The following is a 27267-nucleotide window of genomic DNA, read 5'->3' as shown; positions in this document are numbered from 1 at the left end:
TTCTCATTGCTAAGAGCAGTAACAAAGAGCCAGACAATATTAGTATATATAACTTAACAGATAGATGATTGACCCTTAAGCTTACAACCAATACTGAGGCAGAAAATATATACAAATGATTAAGGAAAGGTAGTGTCTCAGTTTCTTAAAGGAACAATACAATCACATTATAAAGGAAAGATATAAGATAGGAGATTAAGAATGATGCAATACCTCTCTTAACCAGACTAAAAGGAAAACAGAAAATTTAGTTGTCTTCAAACTAATGAATCAAATTTGGGGTAATCCCAAAATAATACAGAACTTAGTACATGAGGTCAAAAATCTTCCAAATATAAATATAACATAATGTTAAAAAAAAGTAAATGATTTTTCTATTATATAAGTATTCCCATGATATGCTGGAATTTAAGGAGAACTCATTCTCCTTAAAATGTAAAAGTATAAAGGAAGAGTAGGGGAAAGAAAAGACCCTCACTACCACAGAAAGAAATATGAGAAAAGGTAAAGTAATGCACAAGGGACATCAAAAATAACAGCCTAAAGATATTACAAATGATAAAATAAAGCCAGAAAATGTCTCTGAGGAAAGTATTTTGCTTCAATTATTTTGGAGGTGGTTATTCAGTGAACAGAAACACATCTGGGAATGCATCAGGAAGAAAACTTAATCATCTAACCCTTGCTGAATCATTCTCTTTTTTTCAATTCTGACAATTATTGCTATTTATTTCCAAGACACTAGAAATAAAAGTAGACAGGAAAAAAAAAACCAAAAACAGAATAAAATACAACTTTAATATGGATGACTAGGACTAATGAAGGGAAGAAAAAAAAAACTCAAGATGTCAATGAGTTAGCATCATTTTTATTGCAGAAAAATGAAAAGTAGGTCACGAGATAGGCTGGACAACATGAGATAATTCAGTGACTCACCTACAGAAATCATCCTGCTAAAGTGACCTGGCTTTTTCCCTGTGCCCCTTCACTGTCTGAGCATACAGTGGAGAGATCAGAAGGCAGAACATTCTCTGCAAGACTGCTATTTTTCCACCAAAAGATTCCCCTTTACCCCTTACTGCTCATTAGTTATCTCTGGCTATAGTAAACTCAGGGGTGTATGAATAGATACAACAATGCTAAAAGGGCAAATATTCTATCCACCATAGACTATACATTAATAAATGATAATGGCAAATCCTGAGATGAAAAATATCTTGAGATGAAAAATACCTTGTATTAAAAGTCAACACAAGGATCCTACAGGAGCTACAAGTAAAAAGAAAAGTGGTCATAAGTTCACAGTATATTTTCTGAGTGAGGGAGATGGATCTTGCCTTCCAAGTTTAAGGTCTAGTAAACACAAACCAAAAGGCCACTGGATTTCTAACAAAATAATTTGTGTAAACAGATCTTAATATGCGAGTATAAATTGTTTCATTTCTTAATAGAACATTCTTATATATTTCTTCCCCACGTTCATGTGTGAATTCGAGGACTCAGAGATCTTTCACTTGGCATTAGAACACTTGAGAGAACTCTGCATGCTGTCACATTTTTATGTGACTGTGTGTGAATATTCATATGTGAGTACACGGTTTATTTTGGAGAGTGACTGCATAAATACAATACTGCTCAAATGAGGAGGGCCCCAAAAAGTCTATGTCCAAGGTCTCAAGGTCCCGAGAACCCTAATTATATCATCACGAACATATCTAAGTCAAAATTCCTCTCACTGGGAAGTAACTCTTTCAAAATTACACAAGAAAATAAATAATTACAGTTTTATACTTTTTTATCCCAGTTATATGTTAAAAAGATAACAGAAAAGGTAGCTAAGTGGCAGATAACTATCTTTTATTAAATAAATTTCACTTATTAAAGAAATAAAAACTCTGAGGTATTAAAAATTATAAAAACATGAATCTTTCTGAAATGAGAATGACCCCTCTTGCTTTGTTTTAGGTAGTTTTCTTCCTTATCTCTACAAACACTATTATATATTTCCAGAAGTCATCATATCCATTTACATAAAACCATCAAATTTCTTAATTAATTTTCCAACTGGATTAATAAATATGAATAGAGACTTCTGGCCCAGATGGAGGCATAGGTAGATATACTGTGCTTCCTTGCACAACCAAAAGAAGGATAACAACAGATTTAAAAACAAAAAAACAACCAGAACTGCCAGAAAATTGAACTGTATGGAAGTCTGACAACCAAAGAGTTAAAGAAGACACATTCACCCAGACCAGTAGGAGGGGTGGAGATGGGCAGCTGGGCAGAGAGGACTTGCAGCAAGGCAGCAGCTGCAGGACCAGGCAGTCCCACATTCACATATGGATAAACCGGGAGGAACAACTGGGGAGCAAGACAGAACCTGCAACCCAGGGTTCCAGTGTGGGGAAATAAAGCTTCAAAACCTCTGGCTGTAAAAATCTATGGGGGTTGAGGCGGCAGGAGAAACTCCCAGTCTCACAGGAGATTCTGTTGGAGAGATCCACAGGGTCCTAGAATATACACAAACCCACCCACCAGGGAATCAGCACCAGCAGGGCCAAATTTGCTTGTGGGAAGCAGGAGAAATGACTGAAAGCCTGCAGAGAGCTGAACAAGCAGCACTGTTTCCTCTTGGACTTCACCCCCACATATAGCATCAAAACACAGCAACATGGGTTGCCCTGCCCTGGTGAACACTTAAGGCTCTACCCCTTACTATGTAACAGGCCCACCAAGACAAAAAAAAAATGGTCCAAATGAAAGAACAAATAAAAGCTCCAGAAAACAATACAACTAAGCAACGAAGAGATAGCCAACCTACCAGATGCACACTTCAAAACACTGGTAATCAGGATGCTCACAGAACTGGTTAAGTATGGTTGTAAAATAGAGGAAAAAGTGAAGGCTATGAAAAGTGAAATAAAGGGAAATGTACAGGGGACCAACAATGATGGGAAGGAAATTGGGACTCAAATCAATGGTTTGGACCAGAAAGAAGAAAGAAACATTCAACCAGAACATAATGAAAGAACAAGAATTCAAAAAAATGAGGAGAGGCTTAGGAGCCTCCGGGACAACTTTGGAAGTTCCAACGTCTGAATCACAGGGGCACCCAAAGGAGAAGACGAAGAGAAAGAAACTGAAAACTTACTTGAACAAATAATGAGGAGGAACTTCCCCAATCTGGCAGAGGAAATATACTTCCAGGAACTCTAGGAAACTCAGAGAGTCCCAAAGAAGTTGGACCCAAGGAAGCACATACCAAGGCACATCATAATCATATTACCCAAGGTTAAAGATGAGAGAATCTTAAAAACATCAAGAGAAAAGCAGAGAGTTACCTACAAAGGAGTTCCCATAAGACTATCAGCTGATTTTTCAAAAGAAACCTTACAGGAAAAAAGAGGCTGGAAAGAAGTATTCCAAGTCATGAAAGGCAAGGACCTACATCCAAAGTTGCTCTGTCCACCAAAGCTATAATTTAGAATGGAAGGGCAGATAAAGTGCTTCTCAGATAAGCTCAAGTTAAAGGAGTTCATCTTCACCCAGCCCTTATTATATGAATTGTTAAAAGGACTTATCTAAGAAAAATGAAGATAAAAAATATGAACAGTAAAATGACAATAAAACTTGCAACTATCAACAACTGAACCTAAACAAAAACAAAAACAAAATTAGCAAACAACTAGAACAGGAACAGAATCACAGAAATGAAGATCACATGGAAGGTTATCAGTGGGGGAGGGGGAGAGAGGGGTGAAGGTATAGGGAATAAGTAGCATAAATGGCAGGTAGAAAATAGAAAGGGCGGGGGGTAAGATTACTATAGGAAATGTAGAAGCCAAAGAACTTAGTTGATGGACATGAACTAAGTTGGGGGGTGATGTGGGTGTGAGGGGATGTGCAGGGCAGGGGGAAAAATGGGGCAACTGTAATCACATAATCAATAAAATATATTTTAAAAAATATGAATAGAGTAATTCCATTATATGATTGTTTGCTCATGGTCTGCTGTTTTAAATTAGCATATTAAGTAATTTAGACACTTTTCTTTGCAAAGGTTGTGTGATTTAGTAAATTCCCATATGCCTCAACACGTGCCAGCACTACTAGGTTATCTTCAATCCAGCTGCTGTTATGATAATAGTTGCCAACTCTCAAACAAATGAAAAGAATAATGAATCAGCTTCAAGTTGGCTCATATGTAAACTTATATTGCTCCCAGTTATAACTTGGGCCAATTTCAACTAGAAAGAAAATTAATTAAAAAGATTTCACCTTCACTGTTTGAGAAACATGGCACCGCAAATACTGCTGAATTAGTAGTTTAAAAGTCTGCAGCGTCAGGTACACTCCCAGAGTTTGGATTTCATTCTAACGTTTTGTGGGTTGTTTTAAAGATTGGATTTTTTGAGGAAACAGATTCGAAAATACCTTGTCCCTAATTCATAGCATGAATATTTGAGAAGTATCACAGTGATGGAAAAAAAATAAATGAGACTATTGGTTAATGGCTTATTATAAAAAGGCTTCAGAGGAAATAAGAGGCAAATGAAATGGGGCATGTTTATACAGGAGTTCAAAGTCAGAAGGAGAGGAGAGCACCCAACACACCGCTCTAAGTCAGGGTCATTTTCTGATACAGTGTCAGGCTTAAAACAGGGCAACATGATAGCATTAGACCCTTTTACTAAGGATGACCATCTATTGTATTGAATTTTAATAAACATGGGACAAAACCATTTTGTGCTGGATCAGTTATCAAGACTGGTGGTTCCACAGAACCCCTGAAACTGGTGTTTCCAGTAAGCACTAATCTATTTGGCATAAAGCTGTGGTAGTTTTTATAGAAAGAAATAAGCAGAGTATCAGACCAGAGGTTTGTTTAAACTATTTATTTCTAAATGTCCATCATAGCCCTGACTGGTGTGGCTCAGTAGGTTGGGCATCATCCCACAAACAAAAATGTTGCTGGTTGGGGGTGTGCAAGAGGCAACCCATCAATATTTCTTTCCTTCTCTTTCTCCTTCCCTTCCCTCTCTGTAAAAATAAATTAATAAAATCTTTAGGGAAAAAATTGTCTATTGTAGTTGAAAATTATTCCCTGGATGGGTGCACTTCCATAAGAGGACAGGAAAACTTTTTCACTAATGAGCAAAGCTGGGCTATTGTGTCCTCATAGGAGTGAGGGCATATGATAAGCAACAGGATGGACTGGACCAAATATACAATTTTATGGTCGATGAACTGTATAAAACTATGCAAAGATTGCTGTATTAGTCGAGATAATAAGATTTCTTCTTTTTTTCCAAAGGGTACTAGTAATTTTTCTCAGTCATCAACTCTATATAGCAGGTATATTTTATTGGCTACCTGCTACCATTTTTCAATACCTCTTATAAATTACAAAATTACAACTAAGTGGGAAATTGTATACCATGGTTGATTCTGCCTTCACTGCATATACATAACAGAGTGAATTAAAAAAAAAAAAACCCTCTTGGAGATGTTAAGCAGCTAAACGATACTCTGTAATTCCAGTGATTGGCAGCACTTGAAACTGAACCTTTGAATGGATGGTGTGGGATGGGCATCTTCTCCAGGCATCTCCAATATCCACTCTAGTGCTGGAATCTGTAGTGCTGGAAATACTAGAGACCCCTGGGTAGAGTACTTGGTCCCAGGGTCTTCCAGCCAGTTGGAATGGTTCAAAAAAAGCTACATGGATGCCTCATAGTAACTCAAAACCAAAGAGAGGACAGACACATGAACTTAGCCCAGGAATAAAGACACGACACTATTTTCTAATACTCTGACGTGATCATCACTGACCTTATACAGCTCATGGATGCTGCTGACACTATTCAAGATGCAACAAATTTAACAGGTCCTTCTTTGGAGCAACATAAAAGCCTAGAACTTGATGTGAAATTGTTGCCCAGTGAAGTAGCCACAGTGATTCCCCAAACAACTGAGTCAGCACTCACCCAAATAGAGGAAAAAGAGCGGTGTTGATTCCTTCACCTCATTGAGTCATATTAATGCAATGTTGGAAAGTATTCTAGTCCATTCTGCTCAACAGGATGCATGTCTGCACTTGGCAAAATCTTGTGCAACAGGTATGAATTGTGTGCATTATCTGTTACTGCTCTAGTAAGTGAGAGGCCAGAAATGTCACAGGTGCAATGATTTCTTTTAAATTTTAAAAACATTCTATTCACTAGCACCAGTGTACCTACAAGGATTCTTTTACATGAGGTAAGTTTGTATAAACTAGAATAAATGCAAAGGACATATACAGGCCAACAACAGACAGATCTAACATAAAAATCCTTATTCTTTAGCCTTGATCTCAGTTCTGTTGAAGATCAGAAAGTGTTAGAGGTGGTAGAGGTTAGTTATTATTCCATTTTCTGTTTTGGAGGCTGTATAAACTTCATAATCATCATTATGAAATCCTAGAAAAAATATACCATCTATTCAATGATTTGAATATTCAAACAACTAGCTGTATTTGTTTGAAGGCCCACTAAGTGTCTTTATTTCTGGTGGTTAGGACAATCAAGAAATGCCTAGAGGGGAAAAGAAAATTAGAAAGACACATAAAGGAAAGATGAGGAAGAAAGGGGAAAGCAAACAGAAGAAGAAAAATATTTTCAAAGATTTGTATGTAGCCAGGATAAGTGACTAATTGATAGTGGAAAAAATAATTGCTTACAGTTCATATAAAGCCATCATATCCATAAACTACATGGTACAGAGGTACATAATTATAAACAAGAAGATGGAAATAAAAAGTTGTCTTAATTAAGAAAAACAACAGAAGAAAAAATTATGGGAAAAAATCATGGAAAGTAGGAAGATCCATGCCACAAATATGCCAGATAAATGATATATCCCCAGAGGGAGAATGCTGCCTTGGACTCGAGAAAGCTCTGCATGACCTTGGCCAGTGCTGCGATTTCCTGCCTTGTATAATCACAAAAGGCATTTGATGTTTGGTGGTGATGAGAAGGATGATTTTAAAGAATGTAATTATGGGTGGCAAGTGTTTTCTATGGAACCAAAATTATCATTTATGTCTGAGACTGTGCAAAATGTCTCAATTTTGGTCAGTAACAATTTGAACTTTAAAAAACAATCTCCCAAACCTCCTTATAAATCGCAGTTCAAGTAAACTACAGGGATAGTGAGTAAAAGCAAAGACATTCCAGGTACTCTTCAAGAAATGCTCCTTAGTAGAAAATTACCTATTTTGTAGTACCATGATGTGGCCTACCTTCTTGTCACAACCAGATTACAAATTCAAAAAGCCACATTAAAGGAGATTTTAAGCAGAGAAAAGCTTAAAGCAGTTTTCAGGTATAAAAATGATCACAATGCACATTACCTTAGAGAGATGGGCAATCGTACACAAACTATTGCTGAATCATGTCCAGATGGAAAGGTGGATAGAAACTGAAGAGAAAGGAAAAACCACATCAAGGTGCCTAAGGAAACTCAAAGGCTTTGAAAGCTTCAAAAGTCTCACCTTTACTCTGGTACCTTTAATTGTGGCTACAAAAAGTGCATTTTGAAAGAAAAAAGAAATGGTTATTTTCTTAAGTGCTAACAGACTTACTTCTCCCTCAGAAAATCCACCACTCTTTTGAAGTCAGCCACGCAGTATTCCCTTTTCATGTCCATGAGCACAGAGTCAGAGGCAGACTGGACTGGTATGTGCAGAAAAGCGTAGACTCTGGGATGGTTAAGGATTTTAGCCATTTCCTTTTAAAAAATGAAAGGAGAAAACATTAATCATCTTAACAAATCCGGGAATGGTTTCCCTCAGATCAACACTCACAAGTGGAAGCAAATAAACAGAGCAGAAAACAGACCAGTCATCTAGGCCCTTAAAGCGAATGTCAACTGGCAGCATTCTATGATGACATTTGGGGATTTAATATTCCTTCTGGACAATTCCACTTAAAGAGTTATTTCCTCACATTCATCATCTCTCTTAGGTAGCAAAACAGAGATAAACTCGTATAACACCTGAAGACTAAAAATATTTTTGAGTACTTCAAAATAAATACTTTTCTTCCCCCTCATAGCAGTTTTATATTCTGCCTGTTGCATTAGCCGGAGAAACAACAATCTAGGGTGGGCAAAAGTAGGTTCATAGTTGTGAGTACAAAAAGGAGTTTATTCGTGTATTATTCAAGGCACATCAACACTTTATTTTTTAATACTGAAGGAGGAAAAGTAATCTATAACTCACCTGTTTCTTTTTCAGCTAGCTAAGGAACACATTTTTTGAGAATTTACTAAGCAAAAGGCACAGTATCAGACAATGCAGCTTGCCACTGGTCACTGATCTACATTCAAGATGCAGAGTTTCAAACAACAGAAATAAGGAGAGAACAGGATGAAGAATCTGTCTTGCAAAGTTAAGGAGAGAACATTTGAGGGAAACAAATTAGAAAACCCAGAGATTGTTTTAAAATTCCTCCATGGATACAGAGGGAGTAAGAAAAAGAGTAATAAAAGGAAAGCTTTAGTAACTTAACCATTTCCGCAAACAATAAGAAAATTGGCTAATTTAGCTCTCCTCCACTGCTGCAAGCAGTCTCCTCATCAACGGTGGTGGGGGGAGGGAAGGAAGGAATGGAGGTGAAGGGGAAAAGGAGGGAGGGAGGAGAAGATGGGGCAGAAAGAGTACAAAGAATCTAACAGAGATGTAAATGTCAAGAAAGGAGCTGCTTTTTAATAATCTGCATGAGTCCAATGATTTTTAGTTTTCAAAGTACTGTACTTGAACATATTATTTCACTCTAACCCTTAGAATAGTGTCTCGAGGAATCTCATGGAGTCAAAGAGCCAGATGAATCTGTAACAGCAATCTCCCGGTTACTCAGCGGGAAGTCTTGTGCACGTATCAACCATGCCCTTTGTTTCTGTTTTCTTTCCGCAGACTCTGAAAACTAGCATTTTTACCAAAGTGGAAGAAAACAGCAATGAACTCACATCAGTCACCTTCTTGGTAGCAGCTTAGTTATTTTTACAAGTCCTTTTGACTAAGAAATTAAAACAAACAACATTACTCTTGGGTATCCTTTACTTACCCTCACTGCCAGAAATTAATAGGTACTATATATATATACCTCATTACATGTGGTAGCTATGTTGGAACTGGAGTTGAAGAACTTCTTATTTAGCAGAAAAATAACTGTTAACATATCACCTGAACATTCCCTTCACAGAACTGGATATTTAGCCAGTAGGCTTTCCAGGTAACACTGACTAACTACAGGGAATATGTTGGCCTTCTGCAATATTCTCTGCCTTTCAAGTTTTTCACACCTGAACATCAAGACCCCCAAACAGTGTGTGTGTGTGGGGGGCGGGGGGAGTAGCTGCACAAAAATGTTAGTTTTCTAAAGGGGCAGAACACTCAGAATTATTAACTTCCGACGTGTCTCAACATGACCTTAACAACACAATTTTCACTTTCAATCTCTGTGTCTTGGTTTTCTCATCTGTAAAATGGAAACCGTGGTGGTAATCCCCACCTCAGAGTGAAAATAAAATAAAATAATCCGGCAGGTGCTTATATGTAAACATCTAATCTTATTCCCTGGAGAGTATTTAAAGTTCCCCAGGAGCACATTTTCACACAGATTAATGGAAACCCATCAATAAATAGAGCATCTTTTCAATATGCTAGTTCCCTTAACTAGTAAGTGAAGGAGAGATAATTTGTATTGATTTACATAAAATAAATTTGACGGACATTCCCAGCAAACACGATTCTGCCCGGGGCAGACAGGGGAGTGCAGTTTCTCTAGGAAACACTCAGGGTGGCCCACTACCATAAACAGGACACATACTAGATGAAGCTTGCCCTGTTACAGTATGATTTACAAAGCAAACCGTTAACAGCAAACAAGGGGGAGAAATTTGGTGGTTTTTCCCTTTGGCTCTCAAAATAAGACTTCTCCATTAGTAATTACCTCAGCTTCATACTACAGACTTTGCAAATTTATATAGTAGGCATCAGAACAGGAAATAAACTTGCCCCTCCGTTAAAGTCTGTATTTCCCTTACTAAAAGAACTATGACTTAACATAATGTACCTGAAAGAAACACAGTATAATTTTTTTTGTTTTGTTTTTTTCTTCTATCCCTGTTCTCATTCAGCACTGTTAGTTCAAGGTAATCTTTGATCTCTTCTTCACTTTTCAAAATTCTTCTATTTTTAAGGTTTGGCATATAGCTACAAGCTCTCCTGTGAAAAAGATTACCTTTTCCTCTATGAATCCTTGGGAACCTGTTCCTGGAGTTACCAAAGTGTGTCCTTGGTTCTCTCCTGCAATAATGGTAACAAACTGCCAAGATGGAAGCTCTGCGAGAGCAGAGGTTATGTTTTCATTCTCTCTCTGGATCTCCACGATGGCTAGGCCCGTGCTAACATGAATATAATAGTTCAGTTTGGCTAAAACAGGTAAGCAAGTGCATATTCAAGCAGGTAAACAAGCATATAACCAGCCTGCCTTGATTTTTGGAACAAGTGTAAAATTATATGTGAATACATAAGTTAATACATACATAAGCAAAAAATCAGACACTTTATAGGTAACTCCACCATGGACTAGATTTCTAAAAGTCTGTTGGAGTTTCAGGTTAGACTCACAGCTTATGTTGCTGTGGAAAAGATGCACAGGGCCCAGGTTAAGCAGAAAAGGGGAGCACTCAGTTCAGTGTGGCTAACAGAAGAATGGTAGCCGTGAGCAACCTGAGCTCTGAGCTGGGTGAGAGCTCTGAGCTGATGGGCAAGCATGCAAGTGGGCCTGTGTACACACAAAGGGCGTGTGCATATGTGTGTGTCAAGGAGCTCCGGTAGCAACCAGCATGCAAACACCACATCTATTTTAACATAAGGACATTTATGTTACAGATGGCAACTATTTTATAGCAGAGACCAGAGAATAGCTAATCAGAACAGCAATATTTCTACCTGGGGCTTTTACATGGAGCTCACCTATTACAAATTGGTAATCATCTCAAGGTTTGTCATTTTCTAAATAAACTTGAAAAGCAAAGAAAAAATAACTTCGGTAAAAACTGGCTAATTTAAAACAGCAATCCTGTGTACAGAAACATTTATTTTTTTTTTAAATCCTATGTCCATTTTTATTGCCCTGCAGTCATCAAATTAGTCATCATATTCTACCTACCAGTTTAACAAAGCCACTCAGTGTGAGTGTATAAAATAAAATATATTAATACTTGCATTCAGATGTCTTTGCATTCACATTGATAATCATCCATCAGAAAGTCTCTTAGATCATAGCTTCGTTAGAAAGTACCTGCATATTGAAAGCCCTAAACTTTGCTATGTTGCTTTCAATTGACCTAAGTAAGATATATAACAGAGACAACACTTCAAAAAAAAAAAAAGAAAAAGAAAAGAAACTACACTGTTGCCTGTAAGCATTTTTTAATAACTTATGTGAGATAAAATTCACATATCAAAAAACTCACCCATTAAAAGTACGCAATTAGATTTTTAAAAAATATTAGCAGTATGGTGCACCCATCACACAGTCTAATTTTAGAATGTGTTCATTCCCCCCAAACGCTGTGCTGACCTACATCTCTTCTCACTGCCCACTGTCCCACAGTTCCTTTGCCCGAGGCCCCAACAAACACTAGTTTACTTGTGAGCTTTACAAAATGCCTGTTCTGGGTATTTCATATAAATAGACATAAAATATAGCTTTTGTAACTGGCTTCTTTTACTCATAATGTTTTCAAGGATCATCCATGTTGAAGTATGTAGGCATTTTTTTTCAATTAAATAAAACAGGAATTTAGAATTTATTAAATATGTCATTTCACATAAAGCTATTAGCTTGAATAGAAGAATAGAGATAGGGCTATAAATGATACATTTTTTTGGTTCCTATTTTTTCTGTTTTATTGTGGTAAGTAGATGAAACATAAAATCCCCTATTTTGATCACTTTGGGATGTATAATTCAGTGACATTAAGAACTTTCAGAATGCTGTGCAGCCATCACCGCCATTCATCTCCAGAACCTCTTCATCATTCCACACTGAAACTCTGCGCCCCTTCAGTAATGACTCCCACTGCCTGCCAGTCCTCCACTCTGGGGAATCCTAGCTACTTTCTGTCTCTCTAAACACACTATTCTAGGTGCCTCATATACGTGATATCATACAATATTTACCCTTTCATGTCTGGTTTATTTCACTTCAAGTGTTTTTCGAAGTTCATCCCATTGTGGCAATATTATGTTATCTTAACTATCATTTTTGCAGTCAGCTGACAGGCAGTTCTACTCTTGATGCCAGAGCACTCAGACTTCTATCGGTCCTTAGTTCTCTGCTCTGCAGTTTTACTGTACACGCTCATATCCCAAGGATATACTTGTTTCTCTGTATCTCCCAATTTCATTGACCAATATCTGGCCCTTGAACATTTATGCTTGAATGAATGAATGACTAAAAGACACAATCACTTAATCAACATAGTAAGTTTGGAGAAAGTTCTACAAAGACTTCTAGCTAAAGGTCAAAATAGCAATGCTTGTGTTCTAGGACAGCCTACTTCTGAAGAAACCTTCAACACTCTCAAAGTCACAGAAGTCAAGATAAAATAAGACCAGAGTCATATTTTAACCATTACTTCATTAATGATACCATACAGCCCCTAAGTGAACTTTCAACAATCTAAAAATAAATCATTTAACAGCATCACAGTGAATGAGGAAGCATGAAAAAAGAATATTTCCATCCTTATATCCTAAATGAAAAGGGTTAGATATTGTGAACAGATGCTAACATAAATTTTATCTATAACTTTATTATCACCTCTAAACTGCAAAGAGTTTACATTTTCAGTATTAAAATAAGTTGAGATAAAATGTTCTATCAGCTTTCATAGAAATGTTAAAAGGATTTAAAAGCTCTTTTTACCATTGCCACTTTACCTGTCAGAGTCAATAACACCAATTATGGAGATAAAAATATACATTAAAGATTCCAAGAATCAATTATAAAGATAAAAATATACATTAAAGATTCCAAGATGGCAGCAGAGTAGATGGAAGCTACTCAATTGCTCCCAGTGCCAAACTGGATTTACAGCTAAATTACAGAGAAATCAAGTTGATCAACCACCGGAAAGCTAGCTGAAGAGAAATATGGTAACTAAGGATTTACAGAAGAAGCTATACAGAGACTGGTAAGAAAAGTAGAGACAGGGAAAGGGCTGGCCCTGACAGCCATGTGCAGTAGCTAAGAAGCCAGAGGGATATCTCAGCTGTAAAATTCCCTCTCCCCAGGAGTGTGGGGTCTGACCCCAGGCAGGAGTTCCCAACCCAGAGCAGCAGAGATGGGAAGAGGGACCCTCAGAGCATGTGGCAGTGAAAATCAGTGGGGATTCAGTCTGCCTGGGAGAGAAAGGAGTCTGCTAGAGACCCAAACACCACCTTCCCAAGGTGGAGCACTCCTGTTGTTACAGCATCCGCCTGGGGAGTGCACTGCCCAGTCCTCCAACTACCGGCAACAGCACTCTGCTGAGCTTCAGTCTTGCAGAGGGGTCTGCTGGCTGCACCCACCAGGGAGCTTTAGGGTGCTCTTTTTCTAGAGAAGCTCTTGGCAGAGATTCAGTGATTGAAGGGTGTACCTTTGGAAAGGGGGCTATTCTTCCCCACCACGAGTGCACAGCTAGGGCTCCCCACACCCCACCTTTTGAATCACTTGGCCTGCCCTTCTACTCCCCAGGGCTCTGCCCTGCTGAGTTCAGCTAGGCAGGGACATCAGAGTGCTGGGCAGAGCAGAGACGTACAGAGCTCTTTTCCAGGGAGGCTTTTGTCTGGGAATCAGATAGGTAGATGCTAGGTTGTATAGCTACATTGGGTGGAGGGGGGCCCACTCCTATCTAGCCTGTGAGCTCAGCCCCTTCTATAACTCCAGTGGAAGACTTATTTAACTTGCCTTTCTGGCAGCCAGGAGCCCCACCCTGCTGAACTCAATCCCACCAAGGATCTGAGAGGTGCTCAGAGCTGGAACATTTGGTGCATGTCTCCCTTCTAGGCTCTTGCCCAGGAAGAGGTAGAAGTGTCTGCCCCCTTCTACAGGCTTGCTGGCATCACCCCTAGAGGGGAGACTGTTTGGATGTGCTCTCCCAAGTCTCAGTGGCCCCACCTTGCTGAGTTCAGCTCTTTGGGGGAAAAGGAGTGGTGCTCAGAGCTGAGACCAAGAGAAAGTGCTTGCCTGCCTTCTACAGGCTCAGCCAGAACCCCACCCACAATGGGAGATTCTTTTTGAAAAAATTATTTTTTACTGATTGATTGATTTATTTTTAGAGAGAAAGAGAAAGAGACAGAAACATCAATTTTGCAAGTCCATTTATTTATGCATTCATTGGTTGGTTGATGCTTGTATGTGGCCCTGACCAGATATCGAACCCACAGCCTTGGTGTATTGGGATGACACTCTAACCCGAGCTAACTGGCCAGGGCCAATGGGTGACCCTTTTGATCTCTTTTCCCTCCTGAGCCCTGGTGGCTCCACCCACCTGAGCTTGCTCCTACAGAGAAGATGGCTGGCTGCATCCAACTTGAACCTGTGGCACACTCCTGCTGACATAGCAAGAGTTGGGTGGTATGGCTCTGGAGTAGGGGCCACTTTCCCCTCATTGAGTACCTGATCACACCCCCCTCAAGTAGGGCACCCATCTTGCTGACACCGGTTGCCCTACCCTACTGAATTCATGACCTGTGGAAGTGTGTATGGGTCCTGGCCAGACTGGACCCACTCTACGGTCTTTCTTCAGAAGGCTCTGGGTGAAGACCAGGCAACCTCAGGGGGAGGTGGAGTAGCTGACAGGTGGAGACGGACCTCAGGGAGCCTTGAACCTTTTATAGGTCTAACCCCAGCTCTAAGCTGGAGGAAATCAACCCTTATATACAGACTGACCCCTCTCATGCACACCCAGGCCCAGTACACAGAGACACAAACAATGAACAGCATGGCAGCTCCAGATAGGTAGCCCCAGGCCAGTTACACACAATGTCAGACATCAACTTGTACCAGAATACTGCACAAGTGGACCCAGAATGAGCACAACCAGTGATTGGCTTCAGACCACACTGGAGCTCAACATAACTTACTACTCAAGTGACATGCTCAAACGGGGATTCTAGCAGGCACCAAACCCTTCTAAGAACAACTAAATTTGCCATAGGGGGAAGACCCTGCACAGCAACTCAACATGAGGATCAAGGTTTACCCTTATAGGCAGCCTGCCTGAAGTGTTAACTGCACCCATGAAAGAACCAACAGCATTCAACACTCAGCTACAAGAGAGGTTGCAAATAACCCATGAGAAACATGTTGGAAGCATCAAGCTCAGGTGATGAGGAAGATCGCACCACTGAGCCAAACAAGATACCTACATCATAAAGCCATTATAACAAGTTTGGGAGTCATAACAGATCTACCTAATATACACAGACAAAAATGGGAAAACAAAGAAACACGCCCCAAATGAAAGAACAAGAGAAATCATCAGCAAAAGATGAAATGAAATGGAAGCAACTAAGATATCAGATGCAGAGTTCAAAACAATGGTTATAAGGAATGCTCAAGAACCTTAGCAGAAAAATGGATGATCTCGGTGAGAACTTAAACAAAAAGATAGTAAACATTAGAAAAGACATAGAAAATGTACAAAAATCAGTAAGAAATGAAGAATGCAATATCTGACACGAAGAATGCACTAGACAGAACCAACAGCAGGTTAAATGAAGGCAAGGATCAAATAAGCAAATTAGAGGGTAAAATAATAGTAAGTATCTAAGCAAAAAGAAAAGGAAATTTTTAAAAAACGAGGAAAGTCTAAGGGACCTCTGGGACAACATCAAGCATAATATCATCTGCATCAGAAAAGTACCAGCAGGAGAGTGAATAAAAGAGCGAGAACCTATTTGAAGGAATACTGGCTGAAAACTTCCTTAACCTGATAAAGGAAAAAGTCACACAGGTTCAGGAAGTACAGAGTACTTCCCAAAGAGGCCCACACCAAGACACATCATAATTAAAATAAGAATGGTTAAAGACAAAGAGAAAATCTTAAAAGGAGAAAGAGTGAGACAGTCACCTACAGCACAGGTCCCAGAGGTTTTCAGCTGATTTCTCAACAGAAACACTTCAGGCCAGAAGGGATTGACATGAAATATCTGAAGTGATGAAAAGCAAAAACATACATCCAGGAGTATTCTATTCAGCAAGACTATCATTTAAAATTGCAGACAAAATAGCTTCCAGACCAAAGAAGAAGAAGAAGAAGAAGAAGAAGAAGAAGAAGAAGAAGAAGGAGAAGAAGCAGCAGCAGCAGCTAAAAGAGAGCTAACACCAAACTGGTATTAGAGGAAATGTTAAATGCCTGCTTTAACAAGAAGAAAAAAAGAAAAAGAGAAGATCATAGGTATAAAGAATATAATGGCAATAAACACATACCTATCAATAATAACCTTAAATGTAAACAGATTTAAGTGCTCCAATCAAAAGACATAGGAAGCTGACTGGATAAGAAAATATGACCCAGGTACATGCTATCTATAAATGGCCCACCTCAGAAGATACACAAAGACAGAAGTGAAGAGATGGAGGAAACATTCCATGCAAATGGAAACAAAAAAAAAGTCGTATTAACACATATATCAGATAAAAGACTTCAAAATAAAGGCCATAACAAGAGACAAAAAAGGTCACTGAATAATTCTAAAGGAATCAATCCAATGTGAGAATATAGCCCCTGTAAACATATATGCACTCAATGTAGGAGCACATAAATATATAAGGAAATCTTGGTCAACATTAAGGGAAAGATATACAGCAATACAGTCATTTTAACACCCCGCTGACATCAATGGATGGGTTTTCCAGACAAACACATCAACAAGGCAACAGTGACCTTAAACAACACACTGGATCAGATGGATTTAATTGATATTTAAAGAACATTTCATCCCAAAGCAGTAAAATATACATTCTTCCCAGTGCACATGGAACAGTCTCAAAGATAGACCACATGTTAGGACACAAAGTAAGTCACACAAATTCAAAGAGATTGAAATCATCTTCTCTAATTACAATGGTATGAAACTAGAAATCAATTACAATAAAAACTGAAAAACACATGGAGGCTAAATAACATGTTATTAAACAATGAATGGATTAGCAATAAAATCAAGGAAGAAATCAAAATACACAACAACCCCAAATATATGGGACACAGTGAAAGCACTCCCAAGAGGGAAGTTCGATAGCATTAAAGGCCTACCTCAAGAAGCATGATAAATCTCAAATAAACAACCTAACCCTATACCTAAAATAACTAGAAAAAGAAAAATAAACAAAGCCCAGAGTAAGTAGAAGGAAGGAAATAATAAAAATTGGAGGAGACATAAATGACATAGAGACTAAAAAGCAACACAAAAAATCAATGAATCCCAGAGCTAGTTCTTTGAAAAGATAAACAAGACAGACAAACCTTTAACCAGACTCATAAAGAAAAAAAAAGAACAGAAAAAGAAAGAGGACCAAAATAAATAAATTCAGAAAAGAGGAGAAGTAATCATTGATACCACAAAAATACAATGGATTAAACTGGACAACCTGGGTGAAATAAGATAAATTCCTAGAAACACACAATCTTCCAAAACTGTATCAGGAAGAATAAAAAAATCTGAAGACAAGTTACAATTAATGAAATTAAAGCAAACAAAAATCTCCCAGCAAACAAAAGTCCTAGGCCAAATAGCTTCACAGGTCAATTTTATCAAATAGTCAAAGAAGAATTAACACTTATCCTTCTCAAAGTATTCCAAAAAATTCAAGAGGAGGGAAGATCTTCGAGCTTATTTTACCAGGCCAGCATTATCCTAATTCCAAAACCACAAAAAGACACTATAAGAAAATGATAGGTCAATATCCCTGATGAGCATAGATGCTAAAACCTTCAACAAAATATTAACAAACTGGATACAACAACACATTAAAAAGATCACAAACCATAATCAACTGGGATTTATTCTGAGGATGCAAGGTCAGTACAATATTCTCAAATCAATAAATGTGATACATCAAATAAAAACCCACAAAAATCCCATAATCATATCAATAGATGCAGAAACACCATTTGATAAAATCCAGCACTCACTAATGATAAAAACTCTCAGCCAAGTGGGAATACAGGGATCACACCTCAACACAATAAAGGCTACATATGACAAACCCACAGACAACATCCTACTCAATGGGCAAAAACTAACAGTGTTTCTTTTGAGATCAGGAACAAGACAGGGATGTCCACTTTCAACAATCTTATTCAGTACTGATGATGCTAGCCATAACAATCAGACAAAAAGAAGAAATAAGAGAGGCATCTAAGTTGGAAAGGAGGTGGTAAAACTGTCATTGTTCACAGATGACATGTTATTGTATATAGATATCCCTAAGGACTCCACCAAAACACCAGATCCAATAAATGAATTTGCAAAGTAGCAGGATACAAAATTCATATGCAGAAATCAGTGGCATTTCTAAACACAACAATGAACTGTTGGGAGGGAAATTTAAGAAAACAATCCCATTTACTATTGCAACAACAACAAAAATAAGGTACGAGGAATAAATTTAACTAAGGAGGTAAAAGACCTGTACTTGGAAAATTATAAAATGCTGAAGAAAGAAACTGAGGAAGATATCAGTAAGTGGAGGCTTATACCATGTTCATGGATAGGAACAATTAACATCATTAAAATGTCCACACTACCTAAAGCAATTTACAGATTCAACACGATTCTTATTAAAATACCAATAGCATATTATCAGAGATCTAGAACAAATATTCTAAAAATTCATATAGAACCACAAAAGACTCCAAATATCCTGAGCAGTTCTGAGAAAAAAGAACAAAGTTGGAGGCATCATGCTACCTGATATCAAACTACACAACAAGACCACAGTAATCAAAACAGCATGGTACTGGCATAAACATGGTCATATAAATCAACAGAACAGAATAGAGAGTAGAGAAATAACTCCACAGCTTTATGGTCAATTGCTATTTAACAGATGAAACAAGAACATACAATGTAATAAAGACAGTCTGTTCAATAAATGGTGTCGGGAAAATTGGACAGATACGTGCAAAAGAATGAAACTAACAAGAATAAACTCAAAGTTCATTAAAGTATTAAATGTAAATTGAGAAACCATAACATTCCTAGAAGAAAACATAGACAGTAAAATTTCAGAAATTTCTTGTAGCAATATTTTTGCCCAAATATCTTCTCAGGTAAAGGAAACAAAGGAAAAAAATAAACAAAGGAAACCATCAACAAAATGAAAAGATAACCTAGAAAATGAGAGAATATATTTGCCAATGACACATTTAATATGGGATTACTTTAAAAGTATATATAAAGAACTTACACTACTCAACACCAAGAAAACAAAAAACCCAATTAAAAAATAGGCAAAGGTCCTATATAAACACTCCTCCAAAGAGGACCTACAGATGGCCTATTTTAAAACTTCATTTGAAAAATAAAGAACATTCTAACTTTTTCTTGATGTGCTTCCTTTTTAAAGTCATTTGCCAGTAGACAAATGACAAAATCTCAATGTCACTAATCATCACAGATATGCAAATTAAAACCACAATCACTGGTCAGAAAAGCTGTCAAAAATAAATCAACAAACAACAAGTGCTGGTGAGGAGGTGGAGAAAAGGGGACCCTTGTGTGCTGTTGGTGGGAATGCAGACTTGTGCAGCCACTGTGGAAACCAGCATGGAGTTTCCTCAAAAAATTAAACATGGGACTTCTTTTTGACACAGTGATCCCACTTCTGGGAATATATCCTAAGAAACCCAAAACACTAACTTGAAAGAATATATACACCCCTATGTTTATTGCAGTGTTACCTAAAATAGCCAAGATCTGTAAACAGCTGAAGTGCCTATCACTAGATGAGTGGATAAAAAGAGCTGTGGTGTATTTACACAATGGAATAGTATTTGGCCATTAAAAAGATGGAAATTTTACCTTTGCAACAGCATGGATGGACCTGGAGATTATTACGCAAAGTGAAAAAAGTCAGTCAGAGAAAGACAAACACCATATGATCTCACTTACATGTGAAATCTAATGAACAAAACAGAAACAGAGTCATGGGTACATGGAACAGACTGACAGCTTTCAGAGGGAAGGGGTGATTTGGCGGGGGGCGGGGGCAGTGCTGGATGGAAGAAAAGGTGAATGGATTAAGCAAAAAATATATATATGTAGTCTGTCCAGAAAAAGTCCAGCCATTGTTAATATAATGAGAATAGTTTTCACCACATCGATGCAGCCTGGCAACTGAGGAGAGTGGTCTGGGATGTATGTGCATGAACAATGACCACCTCACTGTACCAGTCAGAGGGGAGAGCAGACTCTGTTGAGCAAGCATGTGTACTGTGTGGCTGTCACATTCAAACTGACTGAATGAGTAGAACAACAACAAATCCGCATCGAATTTTGCGGTAACCTTGAACATTCCTCCACAGACACCATTTGGATGATTCAGAAGGTCACAGCTATGGGCAACTGGTGGTTGGCAGCTTCATCATGACAACGTGTCCACTCATGCATCATGTCTTCTGTAGAGTTTTTTGACTGAACATCAAATCACCCGCATGACTCAGCCCCTCTAAAGCCCAGATTCGGTGCCCTGTGACTTCTGGCTTTTACCAAAACTAAAATCACATTTGAAAGGGATAAGATTTCAGATCGATGAGATTCAGGAAAACACAACACAGCAGCTGATGGCAATTGGGAGAACTGTGTGAGGCACCAAGGTACCTACTTGGAAGGGGACTGAAGCATCCCTGTCCTATGCACAATGTTTCTGGTATCCTGTATCCTCTTCAATAAATGTCTCTATTTTTCATATTACATGGCTGGACAGACTATATATATATATATATATTCTGGACAGACTATATATATCTCATATGTGTGTATACACAGACACAGACAACACTGTGATAACAGCTAGAGGGAAAGGGGAGTGGGGGCTGGGTGGAAGTGGGCAAAAGGGAGAGAAACCAGGAATGAAAGGGACTTTGGGCAATGGGTACTTGATGCTGTGTGGAGGTGATGTTTTGTTGAGCTGTACACTTAAAACCTGTGTGGTTTTGTGAACCAATGTTACCCCAATAATTTAATTAAAATACATTAACATTAATATTAAAGTACAAAGAGTTATAATCATATACATATTTATTTTCAATTAACAGTATCGGTGTTTTGTTTTATTTTGAAATTATGATTCTGCTCTGCTAAAGTCAAGAAATGAAAAGAGAGTTCATGTATTCTAGTTATGGTAATAGTTGTATGAATCCATGCATGTTAAAATTTATGAAGCTGAACATACATGAAAAAATCCATCTTACTGCACTGATTTAAAAATTTAAAAATAGTAAAGTATGTTTTGATTCAAACATTATATAATATGAACAAGCATATATTAAAAAGGCAAATGTATAATATGCATATAGTTGCCTTTTCTTCCATTAAATAAAAAAGCGAAAGACTGAGTGTACTAAACACCAGAAAACCAAAGCAATACCTGCTCAGATTAGTGGGGAAGATACAGCCCAGTCTGACTGAGCATTCGGCTCAGACCATTCTACTGGCATCTCTTAAACATGAGGTAAATAGTTATCCAATGGACAGGCAGATATTAAAGATTTACTTTAAAATACTCAAATCATTTACATATAGTTTGATTATCCTCAATGAGGTTCATTTTAGGTAACTTTTCTTTCATGTATTAGGTAGTACACAATAAAAAGGATGTTCTGGTGTTATAACTGCCCTAGTAAGGATTGCTTGGTATACAAAATAATGTGGCTAAGCAAGTATTTATTAAATATCAAACTATGTTTCAAGAATTGGGGCTGCAAAGAAGACAATAACCTCCTCTGCATTTTATCAGCACGTGAACACACCTTCTCCTTTGACAGTGCAGCACTTCCTCGAGTCCAGCACTGTCCTGGGCATTTGTGTCTATCTCACCGGACCCTCACTTGAGGACATAGGTATTCTTATTATTTTTGTGGTAGACTGTATCAGTGTTTGCCAAATATTCTGGTTTCTGTCCCCATGGAAGTATTAAAATCACTGCCTGGCTATACTCAGGAGTAGCTGTGTGACTTGTAACGGTCAATAAAATGGGGCAGAAAGGAGAGTCTCTGTTTCTGAGAAAAAGTTGTAAAACCTGTGACTCTCTACATTTCTTTTCTTTCCCCTCTTGGACAGTCTAAGCTCTAATGTGGAGGCTATTTAAACAGAGCTTCAACCAACCCATGACATACATACAACATGAACAAGAAATACATTGTTGTTGTCAAAAGCCACTGAGAATTTAAAAATTATTTTCTATACAGCATATAACCTAATGCATCCTACTGATACACTGTCTTGTTAGGGAAGAAGGAAACTAATATTTGGAGGTGTTCAAAATAATACGTGCAAAATGAACGGTATGTGGAATAACTGGATTTAGAACCTAAGACTATATTAGACTACAGCATCATTTTTCTTAATCAATTCTCAATAAATACTGGAATGGAAGTGCATGTTGATTACGAAGAACAGGGAGAAAGAAATCTACTATTATACGGGCAACAGGAGGTTTCACCCCAAATGGTGTTCAATTCTAAATAATAAAAAATTTCCAGGCAAACTGCAATGTAACACGCCCTACCTAGTATGTGAGATACAAGGCCCTCTATTTTGTAAAATAATCCAGGGGTCTGTCATATCAGTTGTCCTTTTTTAGCCTAATAGAGATAATGTCTTTAAAGGTACTTTTGGGAAATATAAGAAGTATACTTGGGGATCACTTAAAAGATTCTCTACCTATTTAGTCTCTTAATACACACACTGAAAGGGTTTAGAAGGAGTCACCCCATGATGTGGCTCTGTGGCATGTGAATTATTTTGAGCTAAAGGCAACCAAGACTCTGGGCTCAAGAGAAACTTCTGTCCACCTCCAACCCATAACTATCTAGCTGTATTTGAATTAGAAACCTTGCCCATAATAAGAGATGATCACAGATAACCAATCATTTTTTATTTATCTATAGGTCAGGCAAGCTTCTAATTCCTGAACGTCTCTTTGTATCTTCCTTCAATGACCCTCTGAAGCCCCGAGGCACCTCACCTCACCTCATCCTTAGCTCGGAACACTGTTGACAGCTCATTTGCCCTGTTTGTGTTGAACCTCTCCTGTATGTGGGGTCTTGGACTGTCTCATGTACATGAGATTCCCATGCACATACAATTAAATTTGATTTTCCTTTGTCAATCTATACCATCTAGATTTGATTATTCAATCAGGCAGAAAAGATCCAGAGAAAGGAAGAGGGAGTTATTCCCTCTTCCCACAAGACCAGGTGTAACGTTCTTTGTTGAAATCATTTTAAAGAGAGAATCAGTCATTTGAAGGGGTGGGCTTATTGATTTTATGAAGCTGAACCTGTCACATACCTTTAGAAAAAAGATGCATAAAATAACTAACATATTTAAAATAATGAAAAAACCCACAATTCTTTTTAAAAAAGAATATTTTCTATCTTGTGAAAGTAATAAATATTCATTTTTGAGATTTTGGAAAACAGAAAAATAGGACAAAGACAATCAATGTCAAAAAGGAATCATTACTCTTTACTATCATTTGTAACGATTAGATTAGAAAATTATATCTGATACTATCTAGTTGGTTAAGAAAAATTTAAATGATTTTCAAAGGCCAAAATATTAAGCTATAATATTTTTTGACAATATGTCTTTCAGTGTAAGCTCAATTCTTAAAAAATGAAAGAAGAAAACCTTTCTTCTAAGCAGGTCTCAAATCACCCAGGCACTTACTCTCAAGGGGCTCAAAATGCTGCCATATTAACATAACAGGAGAAAAAAATCCGAGTATGAAAACAACAAGCAAAAGAGAATCAGAGATAAGAATCATCACAACATTCCTGAAGAAGTTATTACCATTAGAGCAATGTTGTCCCTGGAGCTATGATGAGGGATATGTGTGGGGGGTGGGAGCAGGGTAGACACAAAAGAAATCTCTTTGTTCAAAAAGAATGTAAAAATGAGAATGAAATTAAAAGGGGGAAAAAAGGATGGACAATTCTTTCCCTACTCCCAAATTTATTATAAGGTAAGGGAATTCTTAAAAGTCCTTTAAGACATTTGGTCTTAAAAGCATGGACCAAATGATTAAGTAATCATTTAATGAGAATGATTATTTCAGGAACCACAAACGCTCCCAGCCCTTTCCAAATTACAGTACAGTTAGTGGGGCAGGAGTAACAGCAATAATAACAGCAGCAAGTAGCAATCTTTTGTGCTAGACACTGTGCTGGTCACACTCATTATCTCACTTAAATTTCTGAACTTAGGAGTAGTTTTACTCCACCTGAGAAGAAAGGCACAACAGAGCTATGAGGTAAACCGTCACCATGACTCTTGAAGGGTGTCAGAATATGCCACCCCCAAAACATGCCTCTTTGGCCTATGAATTATTTTGAACTAATGGCCACTGAGAACCGCAGGCCCAGAAGAAGCTCTAAAACAGGGCTTTTGTTTTCCTTCTGTAAAAAATATTGCTATTCAAAAATAGAAATTTGGGGGAGGAATGGAAAGATGGAAATTCCATATTAGGAAGAGGGTTGCTTTTAACAACTCTTAACCAATGGTGGAGTCAAGACTTAAGTCTGCATAACAAATCTTACTGAACAATCCTTGTACTTTTCCCAGTCACTTTCACACAACCTGTCTCCCTGATCTTGAAGCCTCAAATCTCTCTTCTTCTGTTTTAGCATAAAATGGGATACAAACACAAGTTCTAAATACTACTTTGGGTTAGTGATCTCTGGGTACAATCTCCGTGCGATGCATATGTCAGTAAACTTTCATTTTTCTCTTGTTAATCTGTCTTTGGCCAGTCTAACTTACAGAATCCCACCTGAAGAACCTAAAAAAAGATAGAGAAAAAAGTTTTTCCTTCCTTACACACTGTTCTATTAGTGTCAAACCAGAGCATCATTTCTGTGGACTGATATGTGATCCTCCCAAAATCTGAAGTCATTCCTGAGGAACAGCACAAACTAATTCACATGGATGTTACAATCAATTGTTTCTGGGAGTGGAGTTGGAAAGAAGCAGTGGAAAAGAGTCTCCCCAGCATACAACATAAACTCAAACACAATTTAATTTTGCTAGTTTACAAACTTGTCCTTAATGTTGGACTTCTTAGAAATGTATGGATTTTTTCAAATGTCTCAAAATGTATGAATTAAATGGCTCTTATTACATTACTTGAAATTGCATAATAAATTAATACGATCTCTGTAGTCTTTTGCTATTGGACAACATAAAATTTGAGTATAAAGTGATAAACAGGTATATAATACTTATAAGGCAATAAAGAGGGACATATTGCTTGCTTGTTTTGCTTTATTGTTTCCCCCTGGAAAAATTGGTTTACATGTCAGTTCTTTAATTGAAACAGAAATGAAAACATCGCTAGCTTGTCTAAGAACACCGTCAGAATATAATCTGAGATTCTAACCTGCTACTTTTTTAAACACCACGTCTCCAAAGTTACAGGGTTAGACAGCTTGGCCAGCATGTAAAGAAGGATCAGGAAAAGCTTCCAAATGATGAGTCAAATTTACATTTTAAGACTTGAGCTGCTTATTACATTTTGTGTTATTTTTAATCAAATGGAAGTTAAAATTATTTGTAATTAAAACAGACATCTTCGAAGTAGAGAGGAAAATGAAGATTTTTTATTTTCCTCCTTTCTGGCAAAGTACACAAAGTATGTGTACCTTTCTGTCATGATACAAAAATCTGATGCACCCTTTTGTGCACAAGTCCACTTAATTACAATAGAAGTAACCATTTCCTACATAAGAATTTTCAGATCTTAAATTGTGCTATTGTATAGGATTAAAGTATTTTTTAAAAGGATAGCAGAGCAGGCACTGAACTTCATCTTTCCAGTCATCCAATGTGTTATACATACATAGTTATTAATACACTATGTTTAACTGGCATCAGAATGGGATAAACATGAGTCTAAATAACAATGACTAAGAAAATATGTACCACATTACATGCTAATAATTTCCTTCTGTTTTAGGTAAGAAAAGTGGTTTTTTAAAAGATTTTATTTATTTATTTTTAGAGAGAGGGAAAGAGGAGGCAAAAGAGAGGGAGAGAAACATCAATATGTGGTTGCCTCTCACGTTCCCTGTACTGGGAAGCGTATGTGGGAGCGACCTGGCTCGCAACCCAGGCATGTGCCCTGACTGGGAATCGAACCTGTGACCCTTTGGTTTGCAGCCTGCGCTCAATTCACTGAGGTACATCAATCAGGGCAGAAAAGTGATTTTTTAAATCAAGTATTATCTTTTTTAATATTTCAAAATTAGCCAGATATTAAGAATATCAAACACAGACAGGAAAAGAAAGAACTGTGTCAAAGATGAGTTGAATAAAATGTGTAATGTGCTGAAGTGAACCAGGAGAGAGGCTGATGGTAACAATGAACAGGTTTCTACATAATGTGTGGCTCATTCCTTTTGTCCCATCTTCACAGGACACTAACCTCCCAAAGATTTACTTAAATAGGCACAGTTTATAGAGGATATCTAGAAAGAACCGGATACTATTCTGAAAATGGTGTCCCTGAAGAAACTGTGTGAAGAAGTGGCAGCACACATTCCAGATGCAGAAATGTATCCCAAGTACAGGGGCTGTCCTGAGTATAATGAACACTCCGAAATGTTTTCAGCTGAGTAAAATGACAAAAGCCAACCCCTCAAAGGGATACAGATTACCCCTTAAAACAACTCATTAAAAATGTAAAACAAATGAGATACTCCCCTATAGGGGACCATTCCGTGTGGCATGGGGAATATAGCCCAGTCTCTGACTCGGAATATCGAGTGGGGAGCGAGTCGGCACACAGAGGACCCACGCCCAGGGATAGGTTCTCCTGTGGGGAATCAGGCCTGCATTGTACCTAGGCTGCTTTGAGGATGGCTTTTGCTAAAACTCCCTCACCCTGAATTAAGGCAGCAAATGTTTACTGCATATTTTTAAAGTAATTTCCTAAAATC

At 37.8% G+C, this 27267-nt stretch overlaps 1 protein-coding gene across 3 annotated transcripts in view; it reads right to left on the bottom strand.

Annotated features, from left to right (window-relative positions):
- The window catches only part of CDKAL1 (CDK5 regulatory subunit associated protein 1 like 1), a 651862-nt gene that overhangs the window by 203236 nt on the left and 421359 nt on the right, over positions 1-27267 (bottom strand). For all 3 annotated transcript variants that reach the window (XM_045847145.1, XM_045847147.1, XM_045847146.1), the window contains one exon: positions 7625-7770. In XM_045847145.1, coding sequence (XP_045703101.1) covers positions 7625-7770 — 146 coding nt within the window. The remainder of the gene's footprint in view (positions 1-7624; positions 7771-27267) is intronic.

This window comes from Phyllostomus hastatus, unplaced genomic scaffold, assembly GCF_019186645.2.
Source record: "Phyllostomus hastatus isolate PE091 unplaced genomic scaffold, TTU_PhHast_1.1 phas_contig_524, whole genome shotgun sequence".
Classification (NCBI taxonomy): domain Eukaryota; kingdom Metazoa; phylum Chordata; class Mammalia; order Chiroptera; family Phyllostomidae; genus Phyllostomus; species Phyllostomus hastatus.
Note: the sequence above shows the minus strand (reverse complement) of the source record. Positions and strands in the feature narration are given on the sequence as shown.